Here is a 20,876-nt window from a genome sequence, read left to right as displayed (position 1 = left end):
ATAAAGACAGCAGTGCACTTTTAAGTGGGTTGGTGTGTGAGGGAGTGATATAATTTATATTGATTTGTGTGGTTGTTTACTAACAGCAAATATTAGCAGTGCATAGTAATACAGCATGTTAAATGCATGGTACCAGATAATACCTGCCCCAAACAGTTTTCAATCTAAATAAAGAAAAGATGTATTCATGTATCACATGCTGGGTAATAACAGGGGAAGACTCCATGTTGTGAAAACTAAACTGGACTATTAAAATATGTATTTACAGAGATGCTGCAACTGCAGCAAGCATTCCAGCCATGTCCATACAGATTGGCTTCCTGGTGCCTTCTCCAAACACTTCCATCCTGCAATTTATGTTACTCCTTCCAGTTTTCATGCAGGTTGCTACAAAATGGATATAGCACACAAGCATAGTGATCAAAGTGGGAACTGTTATGTTACTTGCACTTTTAAAAAAAAAATTTTAAACACATATTTTTAAAAATGTATTATTGGAGACTGGGTGAGAGAGACGCAAACGAGGATGAGTTAGTAGAACAGGACCAATGCCAAATAAATCAACAACTAAATAGCAGCAAGGGAAAGGAAAAGACAAAAGAAGGAGAAGAGGGGAGAGAAAGGGGAGTAGTAGGGGATCTTGTGCTCCAAAATCTTGAAATTACACCCAAAACCGCATCTCTCAGGTTGGAATAGAATTCCACGATGTGAGCCACTAGCCCACCTAAATTGAACAACTGCAACATCAGAACAAAAAATGACCTTGCTTCCTATCAAGAAGTGACTAATAATTTAGTTTAAAATAATTAGTCACGATTACAAGATGGGTCCTGGTGTATGTGTGTGCAAACATGTAATATATGGTTTTGTAGACAGTATAATATTTTTAAATAAATTCCTGCTAATTACATTGTTGAGTTGCTGAAGTTACTTTGTAAAACATGTATCGTATATACTCATTCATTAGCCCATTCATTTATAAGCCGACCCCCAAAAATGGATAGGTGAAAATAGCAAAAACTGTATGACCCTTTCATAAGCCGACCCTATATTTCGGGGGTTGGAAAACTTTGGCTCCCAGCCTGTCAGGGTAAGTTGCTGGCGGGTTGGGATGTTTTGTTTACGTGGAGCATCTGCAGGCATGGAGCCCCTCAACTCCCTTTGCCCATGGTTCGCTGTTCCCAGCCAATGGGAGCTGCAGGAAGTGGTGCCACTTCCCGGCAGCTCCCATTGGCTGGAAACTGCTAACCGCGGCCACAGGGAGCTGAGGGGCTCCATGCCTGCAGACGCTCCAGGTAAACAAAACAACAATGTATTAGATCAGGGATCGGCAACCTTTGGCATGCGGCCTGCCAGGGTAAGCACCCTGGCACGCTGAGCCAGTTCGTTTACCTGCCGCGTCTGCAGGTTCTGCCGATCACGGCTCCCACTGGCCGTGGTTTGCCGCTCCAGGCCAATGGGGGTGGCGGGAAGCAGCGTGGGCTGAGGGATGTGCTGGACACCGCTTCCCGCCACTGACATTGGCCTGGAGCGGCAAACCGTGGCCAGTGGGAGCTGCAATCGGCCGAACCTGTGGACATGGCAGGTAAACAAACCAGCCTGGCCTGCCAGGGTGCTTACCCTGGCGGGCTGCGTGTCAAAGGTTGCCGATCCCTGTATTAGATATTCAATTGAATGATTCCATAGAGTTTAAAATCATCAAATTTTGGTGTAGACCCATTTATAAGCCGACCACCACTCTTTGATGCGTCACTTTTTACCAAAAATATTCGGCTTATCAACGAGTATATATGGTAACTTGTTGCAGTAAAAACCTATATTTGTTGCACTGAATGAGAAAAATTAAAAAGACCCTTTTAAATCTATATAGAAGATGCTGATGCAGATTTTATACAATATGCTTATGACAGGCAGGGACAGAGGTATGGTATCTGAATTTCCATCTAACTTGGAATTCTTCTTGTGATGAGTGACCTTGTGCGGCCTATCCTTAGGCTCGGAAGGAGTAGGTTTCTAAGTAAGTTTCTAGTAAGCATCAGTTTCACTTGTACACACAAACTGGCAATATTTTCATCAGTGGTAATCAAAATTTAAAGATAGGCAAAAAAAGAAATGCTGCTTGAGAGTTTATTAGAGTTTGATTTAAGAATACTAACTTTGTATATTTTGACATGTGATGTTGACAATTTGTTTTAATGGTTATAAAGCTTTAACTTTTTGACTCTCAATAGCTACTGTCATTAAGTAATTACTATTTGACCTCTCCCATAATTTCACACAACTCTCAAAATTTAAGATAATATAAAACCCCTTAAAAATAAACATCAATATTATTTACCAAATTACTTAAAAAATAAAATTCTGCCACGCCTATCTATTCATAAGTAACCCTGCTTCTTCATCTTGACAATGGTATTATGCTGAGAAAGTCAATTACTACTTGGCCATGTTGTGCCTTCATTCAAAAGATATAGATTGAGGACACTAATGGTGCATGAGACCTACACATTGCCATCCTCAGTAATTTCCATAGAACAGGGGTCGGCAACCTTTCAGAAGTGGTGTGCCGAGTCTTCATTTATTCACTCTGATTTAAGGTTTCGTGTGCCAGTAATATATTTTAACGTTTTTAGAAGGTCTTTTTCTATAACCCAATAATATATACCTAAACTATTGTTGTATTGTTTTTAAAATGTTTAAGAAACGTCATTTAAAATTAAATTAAAATGCAGAGTCCCCCGAACCAGTGGCTAGGACCCTGGCAGTGTGAGTGCCACTGAAAATCAGCTCGCGTGCCATAGGTTGCCTACCCCTGCCATAGGACATACAATTAAAAAAAGGATTGATATGAATAAGATCAGCTGTAGTTGCATTAGGTGTGAAAAAATGTATAAGCAGTATAAACCAATTAGAGCAGGGGTGGACAAACTTTTTGGCCTGAGGGCCACATTGGGTTTCGTAAATTGTATGGAGGGCCGGTTAGGGGAGCGGGTCGTTGCCTGGCTCCCACCTCCTATCTGCCCCCCTCTCCGGGATTCCTGCACCATCCAACCCCCCTTGTTCCCTGACAGTCCCTCTGGGACCTCTGCCCCATGCACACACTCCGCTCCCTGTTCCCTGCTTGCCCCCTGACCTGTGCCGCCTCATCCATCCCTTCCTCTCATTCCTGACGGCCCTCCCAGAACCCCTGCCCATCCAACAACCCCTTCTCCCTGTCCCCTGACTGCCTCCGGAACCCCTGCCCCCTGACTGCCCCCTGGGGACCCCGGCCCCCATTCAACCGCCTGATCCTACCGCGACTGCCTCGACCCCTATACGCACCCCTGCCCACTGACCACCACCCTGAACTCCCCTGCCCTCCCCTCTATTCACCCCACCCCCATGCTCCCTGCCCCCTTACCGCACTGCCTGGAGCACCAGTGGCTGGCCACGCGGCCGGCTGGAGACGGGCCACACTGCCACTGCCGCCGCCGCCACCATGCAGCACAGAGCACCGGCTCAGGCCGGGCTCTGCAGCTGCGCGGCCCCAGGAGCTCACAGCCCTGCTGCCCAGAGCATTGTGACAGTGGCAGAGCGAGCTGAGGCTGCCAGGGAGGGGGGAGAGCAGGGGAGGGGCTGGGGGCTAGCCTCCCGGGCCAAGAGCTCGGGGGCCGGGCAGGATGGTTCCGTGGGCCACAGTTTGCCCACCCCTGAATTAGAGCATAAGCCAATCCCTAATTGCCAGGGATTAGGAAGAAACATCTGTGACACATTTTTTCAATATTTTTAGGTGACCTCTTTATATTTTTACCTGGAGGTATGTTCCCCTCTTCCTTCTGCTAGTGTGGCTTGAACTTCAGGAAGGTTTTGGAAAGGTGTGTCCAACCAGGCCAAACGGGCACCCTCATGTGGTCTCCATGCATCTGAAGAAGTGGGCTTTTTACCCAAGAAAGCTATGCCCAAATAAATCTGTTAGTTTTTAAGGTGCCACCGGACTCCTAGTTGTTTTTGTTCTCATGTGGCAGTGAGTATTCAGAGCCAACGTTATAAAACATCACTTCAGGGCTTTACTTTGGCTAGCTGTGTGTGTAGGCACATTCACTCTGTGCCTAGACAATTTTGGTCATTTTAATCCCAAACTTCCTCAATCACTGCTATTGAAGTATATTGCACTTAGTTGGTGCTAGGTAGCGCTGATGTGCATTTACTCTTTATTCTGGACTCAAGCTCCCCAGACCTTTTGGTCTCATATAAGAGGACTCATCTAATAAAAGCTGATTTAAGTGGTGTGTGAGGTTTTACTCACCACTTAAGTCAGCTTTACAAGAACTGTAAACTAAAGGTCTCCTTTATAAAAATGTGGAAGCTAATTTCTAGGGTAGTGACACAGGTAAAACTAAGGTAGCAGGAGCACTTCTTCTAGAGCCCCATGGACTTTTACAGAAACTGCACCATTTATATGATATACCTGGGGACTATACACTTCATGTCCCTTCGTACTATGGCTCAGCCTCCAAAATCATGACTTCCCTCTTGCATCTTATCCCTAGCTTTATAGAACCAAAAAATAGAAAGAGACTTCACTTCTAACCATTGGCTTTCTCACTTCTCTCACTCAGAAAAAGAGAGGAGGGGGCAGAATAACTTTTATTACTGTTTTACAATAATATTGCTGATAAAACTTCAGCAAAAACACTGCTTAGATTTATTGAAGTTAGACAAAATACTAGACTACTAATAGGTGCATAGTAAATATGCATGTAATTCAAGAAGTCGTAAAATTCTGTATTTTTCTCATCTGTTGGTCCTCTGCTTGCATGGAATTTCATGATTAATCACTCCCATGATATTGTAATTTTGTACTGGATGTAGCCCCTAAAATACTATACAAATGTCACAACTGTACATAGTTTGAATTAGCTCCAATTGCAATGTTGTGAATGATATGGAGGCAAACTGGATGATAAGAATTCAAGGCTGCTTTTTAAGATAAACTTTAAATAATCTTTGTGTTTTAAAGAATAGTAAATGAAGGACTTTCACATTATCTAACAGAAGCAAATTGGCTCTGCTGAACACAAAATATTTATTTTTTTCTGAAATTAGGGTGGTTACTGTTGTATGTATTTGATTCCTGACACACATGTGGCTTGTAATATAAAAACTTTTTTTTTTGAATCACAGGAGCTATGCCTGTGCCAGACCAGCCGTCATCTTCTGACAAGACAAGTTCCCTTAGCCCTGTGCTGAATACATCCAATGGGGACGGTTCTGAAACAGAGACAACCTCTGCTATTCTAGCTTCAGTTAAGGAACAGGTACACAAGTATAGTGGCTTTTGATTACATATTATGTCACACATGCTTATGAGGCTTATTATTGATGCCATGAAGGAGCAGAAATATTTCTTGTTTTAAAAATACCTCAATTTAGTTTCCTAACAGTATTTTGTGGTCATTGGTTTGAGGAGACGTTGGTTTTCTTTGTCATTCTGCCCGGTATATTGTATGGTGATCTTAAATGAGACTGCTACAAGTACAACATCCTTTCCTTTCCTTTTATTACATGTGGAGGTTTCTTCAGTACAGAGTGTAAGCACTAGGGACATATGAATCACTGTGAAGAAAGTAACTTTCATTCCAAAGCTTTGCATAAAAATTGAAGGGAACCCTATCTTGTTTGTTTGAAAATATTCTGTTAGTTGTTTACATTCACTTGTTTCCAACATGACAGGAAAATGGTTGAGACCGGAAGCAGAATTTCCAAAAAATATCAAGAGGTTTTTCTTTTGGTATTGTCTACTTGGTTAAAACAAAAAAGGAAGTACTAGAAATCTTGAACAAACAGATCTCATGAAATTCCACTCTGATTCTGATGAGACATAGGTTCAGATGTGTTTATATAAGCAATTTAGTCTTCTGTATATTTTGAGGTTCCTACGCAGGTAATGAAAACTAAGTATTTTGAATATATATCCTTATTCCACTGTAATTCACTGAGAATTATTCACCATATCTGTATGGCGAAAGGAAGTTTTGTCATAGAAATTCACTTATGTAAAACTGCCATACCGTTCATATTTTGCTTTTCAACCCCTCTGCCTCCAACATAGGAGATGGCCATAACTGCAGTTCTTGAAGACAGCTGAGTTTAAAAACTGCTTATGGTTTTGATCATTAGTAGCGCCCACTACACCCTCCCCCCCAAAAAAAAACCCAAAACACTTTAATATCTAGTTTTGGTACTTTGGACCCTTGACAAATTTTAACGTGACATATGGCTTCATAGAAAAGGATTCTCTGACAGGATATCTGGTTCTAGCATCCTGCAGAGGCAGAGAGAGAGAAAGCGAGAGAGTTGTTTCTGCTGACTCAGCAGACTAGCTTTGGCCCAAAAATATATGAAGAGTTTGAGCCGTTCAGTGAGTCAGAGGGAAATAGGGGCAAGAACAGAGTAATACTGAAAGGAGAAACCCTAGGAACAAAATAAACCCAATCTAGGGAAGAAGTTTAAACTGAAATTTACATTTTGGTTTTTATCTAAGTTAAAGATAGCCTTAGGATGTGGTGGAGTTTGGATTTTAACTCTGTGTGCCTGTTGTGTAATATTAGGCAAGACATGAGGGTAGGGATAGCTTATTGGCTTGCTAAACCTAGGGTTGTGAGTTCAATCTTTGAAGGGGCCATTTAGAGATCTGGGGCAAAAAATCTGTTTGGGGATTGGTCCTGCTTGGAGCACAGGGTTGGACTAGATGACCTCCTGAGGTCCCTTCCAACCCTGATATTCTATGTGCGATAAAAACATAAATTATCCTTTTTAAAATGCAAAAATATTCAGATAACACTGATAGCTTCAAGGATTCTTAAAAGTTATATTGCATATTTAATTGAAATAGTCTGTTGTCCTATACTTGTATAATACTTTTTTTTTACAACTGTTGTACAATTGGTAGTTTATATAGCTTAAAAATTAAAAATGTTTTCTGGCATGCTACATTAATTTTTAAAGAGATTCATGGTTGCCCTATGTGTTTGATATGTATGAGGGTTTTCATGCAGTATTACAGCATTATCTGGAAACACTCATTATCTAAGCCCTGGTCTACACTAGGGGGGGGAACTAAGAATTCAGCTACGAGCCGTGAATGAATGAGCTGGCGACTCATAACTACCCGAGTCACTTACCCGCCCAGCAGCCGGGCGAAGAAAGCGGGCTCGGCTCCAACTCGACCAACTCCTCCTGCCTGCGTGGAGTACGGAGTTCGAAACTAGCGCTTCTGGAGTTCGAACTATCAGCAGGTAAGTGTAAACGTGGCCCAAGATGATATGTGAAATGAAGAACTTATACAACCTAACTTTTTCAGAGTAGATTGTGATTTAGTGTATTAGGCTCAAAAGTTTACCAGAAAGTGAGAGTGGTTCACAGTACATGTGTGCCATGTGACTTAAAAGTGATCTCTGTTTTATTGGGAAGGACTTTGAGTTTTGGAATGGCCCCTATTTGGAAGAAAAACACACTTTCTCTGGCTTATTTCCTCTCCACACAATACTGCTTGGTTCTACTAGGCACACATTGCAGTACTAAGCTTGAAGTCCTCACAAAACAGGAAAAGCCATATTGACTAACAGTCCAGACAGCTAAAACATGGTCTAATTAAACTGTTGAAACTGCATTTAAACATTCTGGGTGTATTTTGTGTGGTAATGAATTAGCAGGGAGATGGACTAGGTGATGTAATAAGTGTTCTCCATCTCTAATATCCCTGATTTATGAGTTCATTTAACTTGACATTCAAGATAAATGGCTTCCCATCTCCTAGTAGAAAAAAAAACATATGATTTGTCTGTCTAGCCAACACTTTGGGTTAATTTATCCTCTGGCTCTGCTCAGAAGTCTGGCCTTACTTGAAGGCTTGGCAGCATGAACATTGCTAATTATGTAGAGGAATAAAAACAAACAAAGAAAAAATGGGACAACCACTTTTAAAATCAGATTGTCCTTGGCCAAATTTAATAAAATAAAATATATTTCCTCCAGGTTGGTTATTACATATACAATTATTCCACCTAACTTTTTAAAAAATTCTTGGCTCAGCAGCAGAGACTTTTCATTTACTTCTATGCTCACTGCTATGCTCTGTGAAATTGACATCTGAAGCTGTTTCTCTGGGTGACTGATACAAGCAGAACCACAAGTATAATCAGGGCCCACTTTATCAAGTGCGGGCCCGATTTGTGGGGCCAGGGCCGGCTTTAGGCCATTCCCCCAAATCGGGCAGCGCGCCTAAGCGGGCCCCCCGCACCCAGGAAGAGTGCGGCAAGTACCGTGGCCCCGGTACTCCGGCCGGAGCCCCGCAACTCCGCGGCGGCGCTCCCCCAGCCCGGCCGCAGAAAGTCCCGCGGGCCCGCTCCCCCGGCCGGAGCCCCGCAACCCCGGCCGCACTATCCCGGCCGGAGCGGGGCAATCCGAAGTGCCGTGGAAGACTGGGAGCGCCACCTGGTGAGTACAAGCCCCACGCTATATAATAGTGTCATCGTGACTGTTGTAGGTGCAGCTGATTTAGGGGTAAGGACAGACTTGATGAACATACACAATGATCAAAAAATTGGAGGAAGGAGGAAGGATAAATGGAGATTTAAAGATAAAAACACTTACATTTTCTATTTGAATTTCTTATGACAAATGGGTGATTGGGAATTCTACATTTTGAATTTAAAAATGACTTAGATCTGAGGTCCACATGTACAATTCCTCTTGTGCATGATCACACACTTATCATACCAGCCTACCTATAGCTGGTAAAATGTACATGAGCGCAGCATAGAGATAATTGTTTCTGCATATAGAATCACTGTGAACAAGCGTCCAAAACATAATTTGAAGTAACATGAACTATAAATAGTATAAACTGATTTTAATAAAACTTTAAAAATATGAGGTTAGCGCATAGGTTTTGCCTTTAAGTAATATTTTTTTCATTACTATTATGGCTTCCAATAATCCACATGGTGCCTCAGTTTTACCAATGAGATTATCTGGTCTAATAACAGCAGATTGTTTAATATTCCAACCATAAAAGTTTCATATTTAACTCAGCAATAATGAGCTCAGAATCTATTTCTGCATGCTTTTCATGTTGTGTCTTTATGATAAAATATAAACACAGAACAAAGGCTTGGATGTTGTTGTTTTTTTAAAGTAATTTCATCAGTTTTATTACTAGTTATTATATGTAAATTCATGTATTGAAGATTTTTCCAAGGATGTTTTGCCTGAACTGACGGAGTGGGCCACACTCAGGTGTTGGACTGCACCTGGGAACATAAATGAAAATGAATGGCTAAGAGGGGATATAGGGTACAACTTTGGTTCCCTGCTCTCAATTTCCTCAAAGTCTGTATAATTCCCAGCTGTAGAGGGGACAGTTTGGGGCAGGGCCTGGGTGCATAGCTCGTGTTTGTGAATGCTCCCTGACCAGGCTGTTTCATGTCATGCACAAGTTACTCTGTTCCTGATAGGGACAATTTTTGTGGTGGAAATAACATTAATGTGATCACATGCTACTTTTCATCATGAATTTGTTCCCGTGTCAGCAGTAAATGGCATGGGGACTCATTGACGGTATGAAAGTGGAGATCCATATAATGCTTCATAAGACTGTACAGTAAATATTGTTGTTCCCCCAGTTCTTTTTAATACTGAAACACAGGTGAGGTAACTGGTAGGTGAGGTCCCAACTGGTTTGAAGACTGTACCCAAAGGGTGTTTATGGTTCACTGTCAAACTGGGAGGGTGTATGTGATATGGTACTGCAGGAGTCAGTCCTTGGTCTGCTACCAGCCAATATTTTCATTCAGACTTGGATAATGAAACAAATAATGTGTTTATAAAGTGTGCAGATGACCCCAAGCTAAAAGGGGTTTCAAGTACTTTGGAGAATAGGATTAAAATTCAAAATGACCTTGAAAAATTGGAGAATTGGTCTGAATTCAACAAGATGAAATTCAGTAAAGACAAATGCAAAGTTCTTCACTTAGGAAGGAAAAATAAAAAGCACAACTACAAAACAGGGAATAATTGCCTATGTGGTGGTAATGCTGAAAAGGATCTGGGGCTTATAGTGGGTCATGAGTTGAGTATGAGTCAACAGTGTGATGCTGGTGTGAAAAAGGCTATATCATTCAGGAGTGAAGTATGTATGAGATGGGAGGTAACTGTCCTACTCTGCTCAGCACTGATGAGGCCTCAACTGGAGAACTGTGTCCAGGTCTGGGCACCAGACTTTAGCAAAGAAGTGAGTAAATTAGAGAGAATCCATAGGAGAGCATTAGAATACTTGATCTAAGAGGAAAGGTTTTAAAAAAAAACAAACCAAAACAAACAAAAAAAACCTCTGGGAAACAAGCAGGAAGAATTGGAGGTCCTGGCACAGTCAAGGAACTATGATGTGATTGGAATAATAGAGACTTGGTGGGATAGCTCACATGACTGGAGCACTGTCATGGGTGGGTATAAACTGTTCAGGAAGGACAGACAGGGAAGAAAAGGTGGAGGAGTTGCACTGTATGTAAGAGAGCAGTATAATTGCTAAGAGCTCCACTATGAAACTGGAGAAAAGCCTGTTGAGAGTCTTTGGGTTAAGTTTAGAGGAGAGAGCAACAAGGGTGACGTCATGGTGGGCATCTGCTATAGACCACCAGACCAGGAGGATGAGGTAGACAAGGCTTTTTTCGGACAACTAATAGAAGTCTCCATATCACAGGCCCTGGTTCTCATGGGAGACTTCAGTCATCCTGACATCTGCTGGAGGGGCAATACAGCAGTGCACAGACAATCCAGGAAGAGTGTGGGGAACAATTTCCTGGTGCAAGTGCTGGAGGAACCAACTAGGGGCCGTGCTCCTCTTAACCTGTTGCTTACAAGCAGGGAAGAATTGGTAAGGGAAGTAGAAGTGGGTGGCAACCTGGGCAGCAGTGACCAGGAGATAGTTGAGTTCAGGATCCTGACAAAGGAAGAAAGGAGAGCAGCAGAATATGGACCCTGGACTTCAAAAAAGCAGACTTTGACTCAGGGAACTGATGGGCAGGATCCCCTGGGAGGCTAATATGAGGGGGAAAGGAGTCCAGGAGAGTTGGCTGTATTTTAAAGATGCCTTATTGAAGATGAAGGATCAAACCATCTTGAAGTGCAGAAAGAATAGCAAATATGGCAGGCGACCAGCTTGGCTTAACAGAGAAATCTTCAGTGAGCTTACACACAGAAAGAAAGCTTACAAGAAGTGGAAACTTGGACAGATGACTAGGGAAGAATATAAAAATATTGCTTGAGCATGTCGGGGTGTAATCAGGAAGGCCAAGGCACAATTGTAGTTGCAGCTAGCAACGGATGTGAAGGGTAACAAGAATGGTTTCTACAGGTATATTATCAACAAGAAGAAGGTCAGGGAAAGTGTGGGACCTTACTGAATGGAGGAGTCAACCTCGTGACAGATGATGTGGGAAAACCTGAAGTACTCAACTTTTTTTGTCTTGGTCTTCACAGACAAGGTCAGCTCCCAGACTGCTGCACTGGGCAGCACAGTATGGAGAGGAAGAGAGCACCCCTCAGTGGTGAAAAACAGGTTGACTATTTAGAAAAGCTGAACATGCACAAGTCCATGGGTCCAGATCTAATGTATCAGAGGGTGCTGAGGGAGTTGGCTGATGAGATTGCAGAGCCATTTGCCACTATCTTTGAAAACTCGTGGTGGTTGGGCGAGATCAGGGGAGGTCCCGGACGATTGGAAAAAGGCAAATATAGCACCCATCTTTAAAAAAGGAAAGAAGGAGAATCTGGGGAACTACAGCCTCACCTAAGTCCCTGGAAAAACCATAGAGCAGGTCCTCAAGGAATCCATTAGGAAGCACTTGTAGGAGAGGAAGGTGATCAAGAACAGTCAACATGGATTCACCAAGGGCAAGTCATGCCTGACCGACCTGATTGCCTTCTATGATGAGGTAGCTGGGTCTGTGGATGAGAGGAAAGCAGTGGATGTGTTATTCCTTGACTTTAGCAAAGCTTTTGATATGGTCTCCCATAGTATTCTTGCCAGCAAGTTAAAAAAAAGTATGGATTGGATGAATGGACTATAAGGTGGATAGAGAGCTGGCTAGATCATTGGGCTCAACGGGTTGTAATCAACAGTTTGCAGTCTAGCTGGCAGCCAGTATCAAGCGGAGTGCTGCAGGGGTTGGTCCTGAGGCCAGTTTTTTTCAACATCTTCATTAATGATCAGGTGATGGGATGGATTGCACCCTCAGCAAGTTCGTGGATGACACTAAGCTGGGGGGAGAGGTAGATACACTGGAGGGTAGGGATGGGGTCCAGAGTGACCTAGATACATTGGAGGATTGGGCCAAAAGAAATCTTATGAGGTTCAACAAGGACAAGTGCAGAGTCCTGCACTTAGGAAGGAAGAATCCCATGCACTGCTACAGGCTGGGAACCGACTGGCTTAGCAGAAGTTCTACTGAAAAGGACCTGGGGATTACAGTGGACAAGAAGCTGGATATGAGTCAGCAGTGTGCCCTTGTTGCCAAGAAGGCTAACAGCATATTGGACTGCCTTAGTAGGAGCATTGCCAGCAGATTGAGGGAAGTAATTATTCCCCTCTATTCGGCACTGGTGAGGCCACATCCGATACAGAAAGGATGCAGACAAATTGGAGAGAGTCCTGCAGAGGGCAACGAAAATTATTAGGGGGCTAAGGAGAGGCTGAGGGAACTGGGATTATTTAGTCTGCAGGAGAGAAGAGTGAGGGGGGATTTGATAGCAGCCTTCAATTACCTGAAGTGGGGGTTCCAAAGAGAATGGAGATAGGCTGTTCTCAGTGGTAGCAAATGACAGAACAAAGAGCAATGGTCTCAAGTTGCAGTGGGGGAGATCTAGGTTGGATATTAGGAAAAACTATTTCACCAGGAGGGTGGTGAAGCACTGGAATACGTTACCTAGGGAGGTGGTGGAATCTCCATAGTTAGAGGCCCGGCTTGACAAAGGCCTGGCTGGGATGATTTAGTTGGGGTTGGTCCTGCTTTGAGCACGGGGTTGGACTAGACTCCTGAGGTCTCTTCCATCTCTAATCTTCTATCATTCTATTATTCTGTTCTTGAGAAAAGAAGACTGGGTGATCTGATACGTTTTCAAATATGTTAAGGGCTCTTTTATAAAGAGGAGAGTGATCAGTTGTTCTTCATGTCCACTGAAGGTAGGACAAAAAGTAATGGGCTTTATCTGCAGTGCCAGAAAGTTAGGTTAGCTATTAGGAGAAACTTTGTAACTATAAGGATAGTTAATAGACTTCCAAGGGTAGCTATAGATTCCCCATCATTGGAGATTTTTAAAAATTGACACCTGTCAGGCATATTGTAGGGTTCTACTGTATATACTTTCACACAATCTAAGGTGCTTCATCATTGCTTGAGAAAATAGTTAACCTCTTTTAGGCATCCTCAGTTTAATATAGATTTTTTTTTAAAAAATCTTCATATTAATTCCTTCTGAGCCTGTGTGCTCACATGGCTTTTATCTTGTGCTTAATATTGGTTTGGCATTGTCACTTCTTAATTTCAAGTCACATTTCAATTCTTGAAAAGAAAACAATAAATTGGATATCCAGATTTCTCCAGCTATTTTATAGCAGAGACCATTTATTAATAGCAAACTTGTTTGATGGACCATTTGGAACACATGGTTACTCTATTAGTAGTAGATCCGATTATTCAAAAGTCATAAGAGGTTAAACAATAATAAGTGTTTTGTTTGTTTGTTTGTTTGTTTGTTTGTTTAATTTTCTTTCTAGGTTCACGTTTTCAAACTTTTCTCAGGAAACATGAGTGCAGCAATACTTTTTTTTAAGTGAAAACTGGGCTTGACATGGAATCACAAGACCTGAGCTCATGCTTTAAGAAAAAAAAAACACACCAAATATGAGACTCATGGTGAAATCACCACATTTGTCATCACTGGGTAAAATGGTGGATAAAACCCAGTTTTTGATTGGAGGAGAGTATGAGACTGGAGTGTGTGTGTATGAGAGAGAGAGAGAGAGAGAGAGAGAGAAAGGAGTTAGCAGCAAGATGTTTTATAGGAATTGCAAAATAAAGAAACTAAAATGCCAAAGTCAGCCATGACTCCCACATGTCTGCTTCCCTTAACCACAAATTTCCAAAAATGTGCTAAAGCTATCCCCCAGGCAAACATGAGACATCAGTACTCCATGCTTTCAGGAGTGATCATGTGGTGGATATAAATAAGTAGGAGAAGTGGCAAATTTCTGCTCTGGAATTAACACCAGTGTATGCAGCATTGGCACATGTTCTGTGCTTTCTAGATGGCTTGAAGGGGGGTTAATGTGTACATGGTGTTAAGGGGTGGAAGTAACAATGGCTACTGAAGAAGTCGTAATACCAGGGGGAGAGGCAATCAGGAGAGAACCTTGGAGAAGCTGACTCACAGCATGGAAGTCTCCGTATATATGTGGCTACCTCACATTTTCAGGTGGCCCAGCCTGACTCTTTTGCAATGCCAGAAGCCACTCCCACTTGAAAAGAGAATGTGGAGGAAAACTTCTGCAAATATTAAGTTGCATAACATTGGTGAGGCTTTTCTGGTACACTTTTGCTGTGTGTTTAAATAGAAATTTTTAAATATTTTCCAAATAAAATATATTTTTTTATTAAATTTGTTATTAAAGTAACTTTGGTTGATTGTATTTTCCCTTTACAGAATTACTAAAATATTTTAAAGGAAGCCAGATATTTAGGGGAAGAAAAGCATGCATGATACCTTGGTTAATTTCCTAGCCTTAGGATATAATGGCAGGTCACATGTAGGGTAATAATAAAGCATTATAAGAAACAAGTTATAATTAAAATACAGTTAACTAAATCATTTAAAATGTAAACTAGACTGAATGTAAATTAGATCGTGTTACTACATAATGAGCACATGGTTATGAAAATGTGACAGTGGATAGGACACTGCACTGGGAGTGAGGAGGCCTAGTTTTTATTCTTGGCTCTTCCACTGACCTGCCATGTGATGTGGGTTGGGCAATTGCCACAGTGTCTCAGTCTCCCCATGTCTGAAGTGGGTAAAATATTTACCCTCCTTTGTATAGCATTTTAAGATTTCAGAATCAAAGTGACACATTTATCAATCCACAATGTTATACATTCATGGATGCTAAGGCCAGATGGACCATTAAATTATTGTCTGATCTCTTGTATAACACAGGACATAGAATCACACCCAATTATGCTTGTATTGAACACAATAACTTAGGGCAGGTCCATACTCACCGCGCGGGTCGACTTCTCCGAGTTCAAACTATCGCGTCTAATCAAGATGCGATAGTTCGAACTCCCCGCGCGCTCCAGTCGACTCCGGAACTCCACCACCGCGAACGGCGGTGGCGGAGTCGACCTTGGAGCCGCGGAGTTCGACCCCGCCGCGTCTGGACAGGTAAGTAAGTCGAACTAGGGTACTTCGAGTTCAGCTACGCTATTCGCGTAGCTGAACTTGCGTACCCTAGTTCGACCCCCCCCCAGTGTAGACCATGCCTTAGATTAGACCAAAGCATATCTTCCAGAAAGACTTCCAGTCTAATTTGAAGACATATAGAATATATAACAACAATCATTTCAGAAGCCTTAGAATAGAAGCCAAGAATTACTATTAAAGTCTTAAACTTTTTCTTCAAAACAAATCAAAACCCTTGGAAGTGTGTTTCTAAATAGATTAAATTATGATAAATCCATAGTTTGCCTCCTCTCTGACATCACAGCTATTATTTCTTTTAAAAGTTTTCGTGGCTTCCCTTCAGATCCATGCTAATTGTATTTAATCAATAAATACCTTTCCAAGCTGTCTCTTATCACCACTCTGTATAGTATACCATTATCTTCTGTTCCTTCATTACATAACTCCCGTTTCAAATATACTTTTAAAATATGTCAGCTAGAGATTCTCCTTCCTCTTTCCTTTGTCTTTTTTCAAACAGTGTATTGATTTTTAGATATTAATACATTGTAACAGAAAACAGACTCACCCATAGTTTACATTTCACACACCATAAGCACTTTCTAATACATGTAACAAATATAATAACTCTCACTTGCAGGGTTCACTTAAATATGTGAAGTTTGGAGAACTGAGCTTGTACCTTCATAATATAGCTACAAATTAGTAAGATATCTTTGGTGAAAAATGTATGTTTTGTGGGAATAGAGAATTTCTGGAGAAATAATTTCTTACAACAGGGTCCTTTTCTGTGATTCTCAGAGGAGAAAGGAATAAATTAGCACATTTGCTATATGTCTTGCAATACAGAATTCTAGCATTATGGACCAAATTGGACTGGCCTCATGTAGCTCTTCTCCTGGAGCAACCACAGTCTTTATGAGCTTTGGTAAATGTTACTTTTAAAATTACAAGAGTGGAGAATGAAACAAGTAGTCTCCATAGGGATACCTTCCATACATACCGCTTCTGATACCAAAGAGATGAACAGCAATGGTTGCAAGTAAGAGGAGGTAGTTACATCACTGGGAAAGGGTAGTGGTGATGTTAAGAAGGGGAACGCTATTGGAATGAATTGAGGTAGAGGCTTGCAGAAATGACCTGTGCTGCATGAAGGTACCAAAAGGGAATACCTCCCTTACAGCCATATTAAATCTCCAACAAAATGACCATAAGAAGAGGGAAGAATGTACCACGTGCCGCTGCTATATACAGTACTTGGTTTAAAATAAGTATTTAAAAATTATTTAGTCAAAGCCAAGTAAAAGAACTTCAGCTAAAATTAGGTTGAAACTGAATTTTAGCATAGTTCTAATTTAAAGTTATATTGTAAAGACCTTGTAAAGAAAGACTAGACATGGATCCGTTTCTGTTAGCAGTGCTGTACTGGCATTTTGAGACATTAAATTTGGTGCCTTCTTTTTGTTGCTCCTTTGTTGCTCCTTGCACCCACACAAGTTCTGACTATCACTATGGCTACTCTGTGAAATTACTCATACTCAGATCTTTATAGATTTAGCCAATTCATTTTTACAAAATCAAATTCCTTTAAGCCAATATGGTGTAATATGTTCTAGATCCATATTCTAAGATTGCTCAGGTACCTTGTTCAAACAAAATATCCAGTTAGACTACTGTTTGCAAAATATAATTGACTATCTTAAAAATATTCATATTCAAGCAAGTCATGTGGCTTTCATTGCCACTTTCTGTAGTCTTGAAGCTCAGTTTTAATGAGTGAATCCAGTACTGAGATCAGTTAATTTATTAGGTCCATATATTTAATCAAGGGGTTTTTGGAGGTTCATTCTTGTGATCTGGGGTGCATTTTCTGCTGAACCAGTACCTTTGTTGACCTTTTGAGACTTCAAGATGAAAAGATGAAACATTGTCTTTGGTAGGAGACAGTGCTCCTTGACCTGAAGAAGAGCTCTGTGTAGCTCAAAAGCTTGTCTGTCACCAACAGAAGTTGATCCAATAAAATATATTCCCTCACTCACCTTGTCTCTCTAATGTTCCTTTTATACATTTTCCAAGTCAGAATAACTTCTTGTAGCCACATCATTGCCATTGAGAAATTCACACTAGGTGCATTTAAAAAACAAACGGTAAATTGTATAAGAGAGGAATGATGCTCCAGACTGCTACCATTTGCCATCTTCCATCTTAGCACTCCTCTCCAGCTACCCTTCTCCTTAATACTGGAAAGATCTGCTAGCCTGGGTACCAGTCTTCATCAACTCTGATTTATTTGCTCCTGTTCTTGATTTAAACTTTGCTGCCTCAATATTTATTTTTCCTTGCTCAGAAAATATATTAAATTCTATGATATCAATTTGTGTCAGAAATGCCATTCATTTTCCATGGGAGGAAAAAGTAATATTGAAGAAAATAAATCACCTTTACTATGAACACTAAAGCAAACAATTAATTTTATGTTCTCTCAATATCTCTCTGTTCTGGGAATTTAGTCTTCTCCATATCCTAGAAAACCTACTAACTCCCATGATGACACCTTGTTTTACATATGCAGTGTAAGATACTTCATGTTATTTGTCTTCCCTGTACTTGGTGTGCAGTTTTCATTTCATTCCCTATTTTTGATTACCTGACCATTTTTGCACTGCCTGCAGGTCATTCTGGAAACTTTCCTGTCTTGATGGTGTTGGATTCCCTGCCTGTGTTTTTTTCATATCTTTGATTACTTTTTATACATGCTTGTGCATCCAACATTGTTCTTCCCTATTCCTGAGTTATTTACGGCTAAATGCAACCCCTATTTTATTTTTTCTATAGATAATTAATTTCTGTATATAATTCCAAGAAAAACAAAATCTTAAAATGAAGGTAAGATTGAGTGTGCATACTAACTGGGTAAAATACATTACAAGGATGTTTGTAATTATCCCCAAACCAAGGGTTATACATGCAGAAAATGGAGTCAAACTTAAAATTTATCCAAACATATAGTATTTCTGGTTACAGATTAGATTAAATTGGTTTTAATTACACTTTTTTGTCCCTTTATGGTGAAAAGAAGACATTTCTTCTTGAAATTTCTGGTAGTAGAACATTATTCTTTCGCTTCTGCTGACCAGGAACTTTCAAATATGAAGAATAATGGCAAAAAATGACCATTAAATCTTAAAAGAAAAAAAAAGAGCCTAAGCACAAGAGTTAAGTGAATTTTCACTAATACAGGAAATTTTTAAGTGTCAGAGTAGAGGTGTCAACCAGGTGCTAAAACTCTTAGTGTCTGCTTTTTACTTCATTTTAGTTTTTAAACTAATTAATGTGTTCACTTATAAATGTTCAGATAAATCATTCAGTACTCAGAGTTTGTGCTGTAATTTGGGTTAGGATATACTGCATTTCTCATTCATAACAAAGAGGTGAAATCCCTTCTTTTAGTGCAAAACTCAGCTATGGAGTCACAACTGAAATCTCCATAATGTATTTATGGACAGTTTCCATTTCCTCTTTGTATATGTTCCCTCCCATTGTTTTACCTCACTTATAATTCTCTTACTATTATAAAATTAACTGTAATAGTAAATCCCTCTTCTTTGCTTTCTGGTTTCTCTTTGAATTAAATACCAAATAACATTTGGTTGCTGTTACTATGAATATTTCTCCTCTTTCTATCTAAAATTGTACCATTTGAGATGTTCAGGCTTAGGTTTAGATTTGTTCCCTTTCTATGGCTTTCTTAGACACTGTGCAAGGACATTTTGCTCTGTACTATGTGCAGAAAATTGCTGTTCAGGTGTTATTCCTGTTATGGCTCAACTTACATGTGGAAAATCTCTCCTTGCTACTAATTTGGTACTTTCAAGAAATAATTTTCATTTCCACTAGTCTGCCTCATCCGTATCATTTTGTAGATGGGGTACAGCAAATTCCTGCTTGCAATTTACTTCCTCTGCTTCAAAATGTGAGCCATATTACACAAATTTCATCTCTGTCCTTCCAGTTACTATTTCTGTTTCCCTTCCCCCTCCACCCCACTGCAGACTTCTAAAAGGCCTCTCTTCCCATTTTCCAGGTATATCATCTCTTTAAGATCACTAATAACCTTCTGGATTTAGTCTTCTGTCTTTCAGTTTTCCATTGCCCCAGTGTTTATCTAATGAGTCTATAATGGTGTTTTCACCAAGATTTTTGGGTAAGGAAAAGCAATATTTAATATGTCAGATTCTATAAGGAATGCAATGTGAATTGCAGGATATATTATCTCTTGATCATGCTTACTTGTCCTCTGGACTATTGCAGGGTACAATTGCCCGGATGATTTGCTATCCACCAATTATTGGTCATATGGGTGATAGTTCAACAAGATCACAACAGAAGCGTTTGTCGATGACCTGCATTTTTACAAACCTGATCTGAGTCCATCAATGCAGTCACCAAATAGTGTCCGGTATAGCTGTTTTTGTGTTGTGGACTAAGAACTGGACTCAGCTCTCCAACTTGGTTGACTTAAGCCCTGGGAAACAGCTGTTCGATGGTAGTGACTAGTTATTACTACCAACCTAGATTAGATTTGGTCGAGCTGCCTAGAAGCTCTGTGCCTTATTCTGATCTGACTCTGGTTTGACAGAAATATGACTCCACTGTCTAAATCTGTTCGGTGTCGTTGTCTGGTCAGTTACAGTGCGGACGCCACAGCAGCAAGCGAGCATGCGCTCGCATCATGATCATCGCATTATGGGCCATGGTGTGTGGGCGGCGATTCTGGGCCCGTGAAACAAGCAGCAGAGACTGGGGACCCCGCATAGTGCTGTCTGTGGGGGATGACACAGAGGGGCTAAAAACTTCAGGGCGTAAGGGGCACTTTCCTTGAACTGTGTGACTTGCTGTCCGCTGCCCTGAAAGCGCCAGGACACGGATGCGAGCAGCCCTGAGTGTGCTGCTGTCATTCAGTAGCCCACGCAATCGTTGAGCAACTGCTTGTCCAGTCATCATAGATCTTCACCGCGGGATGGGATTCCCAAACCGTGGGGGGGCTAGATGGGACTCTCACATCCTATCTCTGCACCAGCCCCCCAGGCCAGTGAGTTACATTTAACGAAAGGGCTACTTTTCAATGGTGCGGCACTTTTTCCCGGACCACAAAATAACGGTTGGGGATGTGCAGATGCCTACAGTGATCTGGCAGAAGCCCCTATACAGGCCTTTGACAGTGAAAAGGAACTCTTCAACTACTGGCTGAGCAAGTGCAGAATAGTGGCAGCGAAAGAATATCCCCGTAGTTTTTGCTGCTTGCTGTGCTCCACAATCTCTGTGAGAGCAAGGCAGCAGGGTAACTCAGACTGTCCCACTTGATTTAAGAGAGCCTG

At 41.1% G+C, this 20,876-nt stretch overlaps 1 protein-coding gene across 3 annotated transcripts in view; it reads left to right on the top strand.

Annotated features, from left to right (window-relative positions):
* CTNND2 (catenin delta 2) overlaps positions 1 to 20,876 on the top strand; it is a 1,145,701-nt gene that overhangs the window by 213,976 nt on the left and 910,849 nt on the right. For all 3 annotated transcript variants that reach the window (XM_039524144.1, XM_039524145.1, XM_039524146.1), the window contains exon 2: positions 5,164 to 5,297. In XM_039524144.1, coding sequence (XP_039380078.1) covers positions 5,164 to 5,297 — 134 coding nt within the window. The remainder of the gene's footprint in view (positions 1 to 5,163; positions 5,298 to 20,876) is intronic.

This window comes from Mauremys reevesii, linkage group 2 (assembly GCF_016161935.1).
Source record: "Mauremys reevesii isolate NIE-2019 linkage group 2, ASM1616193v1, whole genome shotgun sequence".
In the NCBI taxonomy this organism is placed as follows: domain Eukaryota; kingdom Metazoa; phylum Chordata; order Testudines; family Geoemydidae; genus Mauremys; species Mauremys reevesii.
This window is presented reverse-complemented; position numbering and strand designations above follow the sequence as displayed.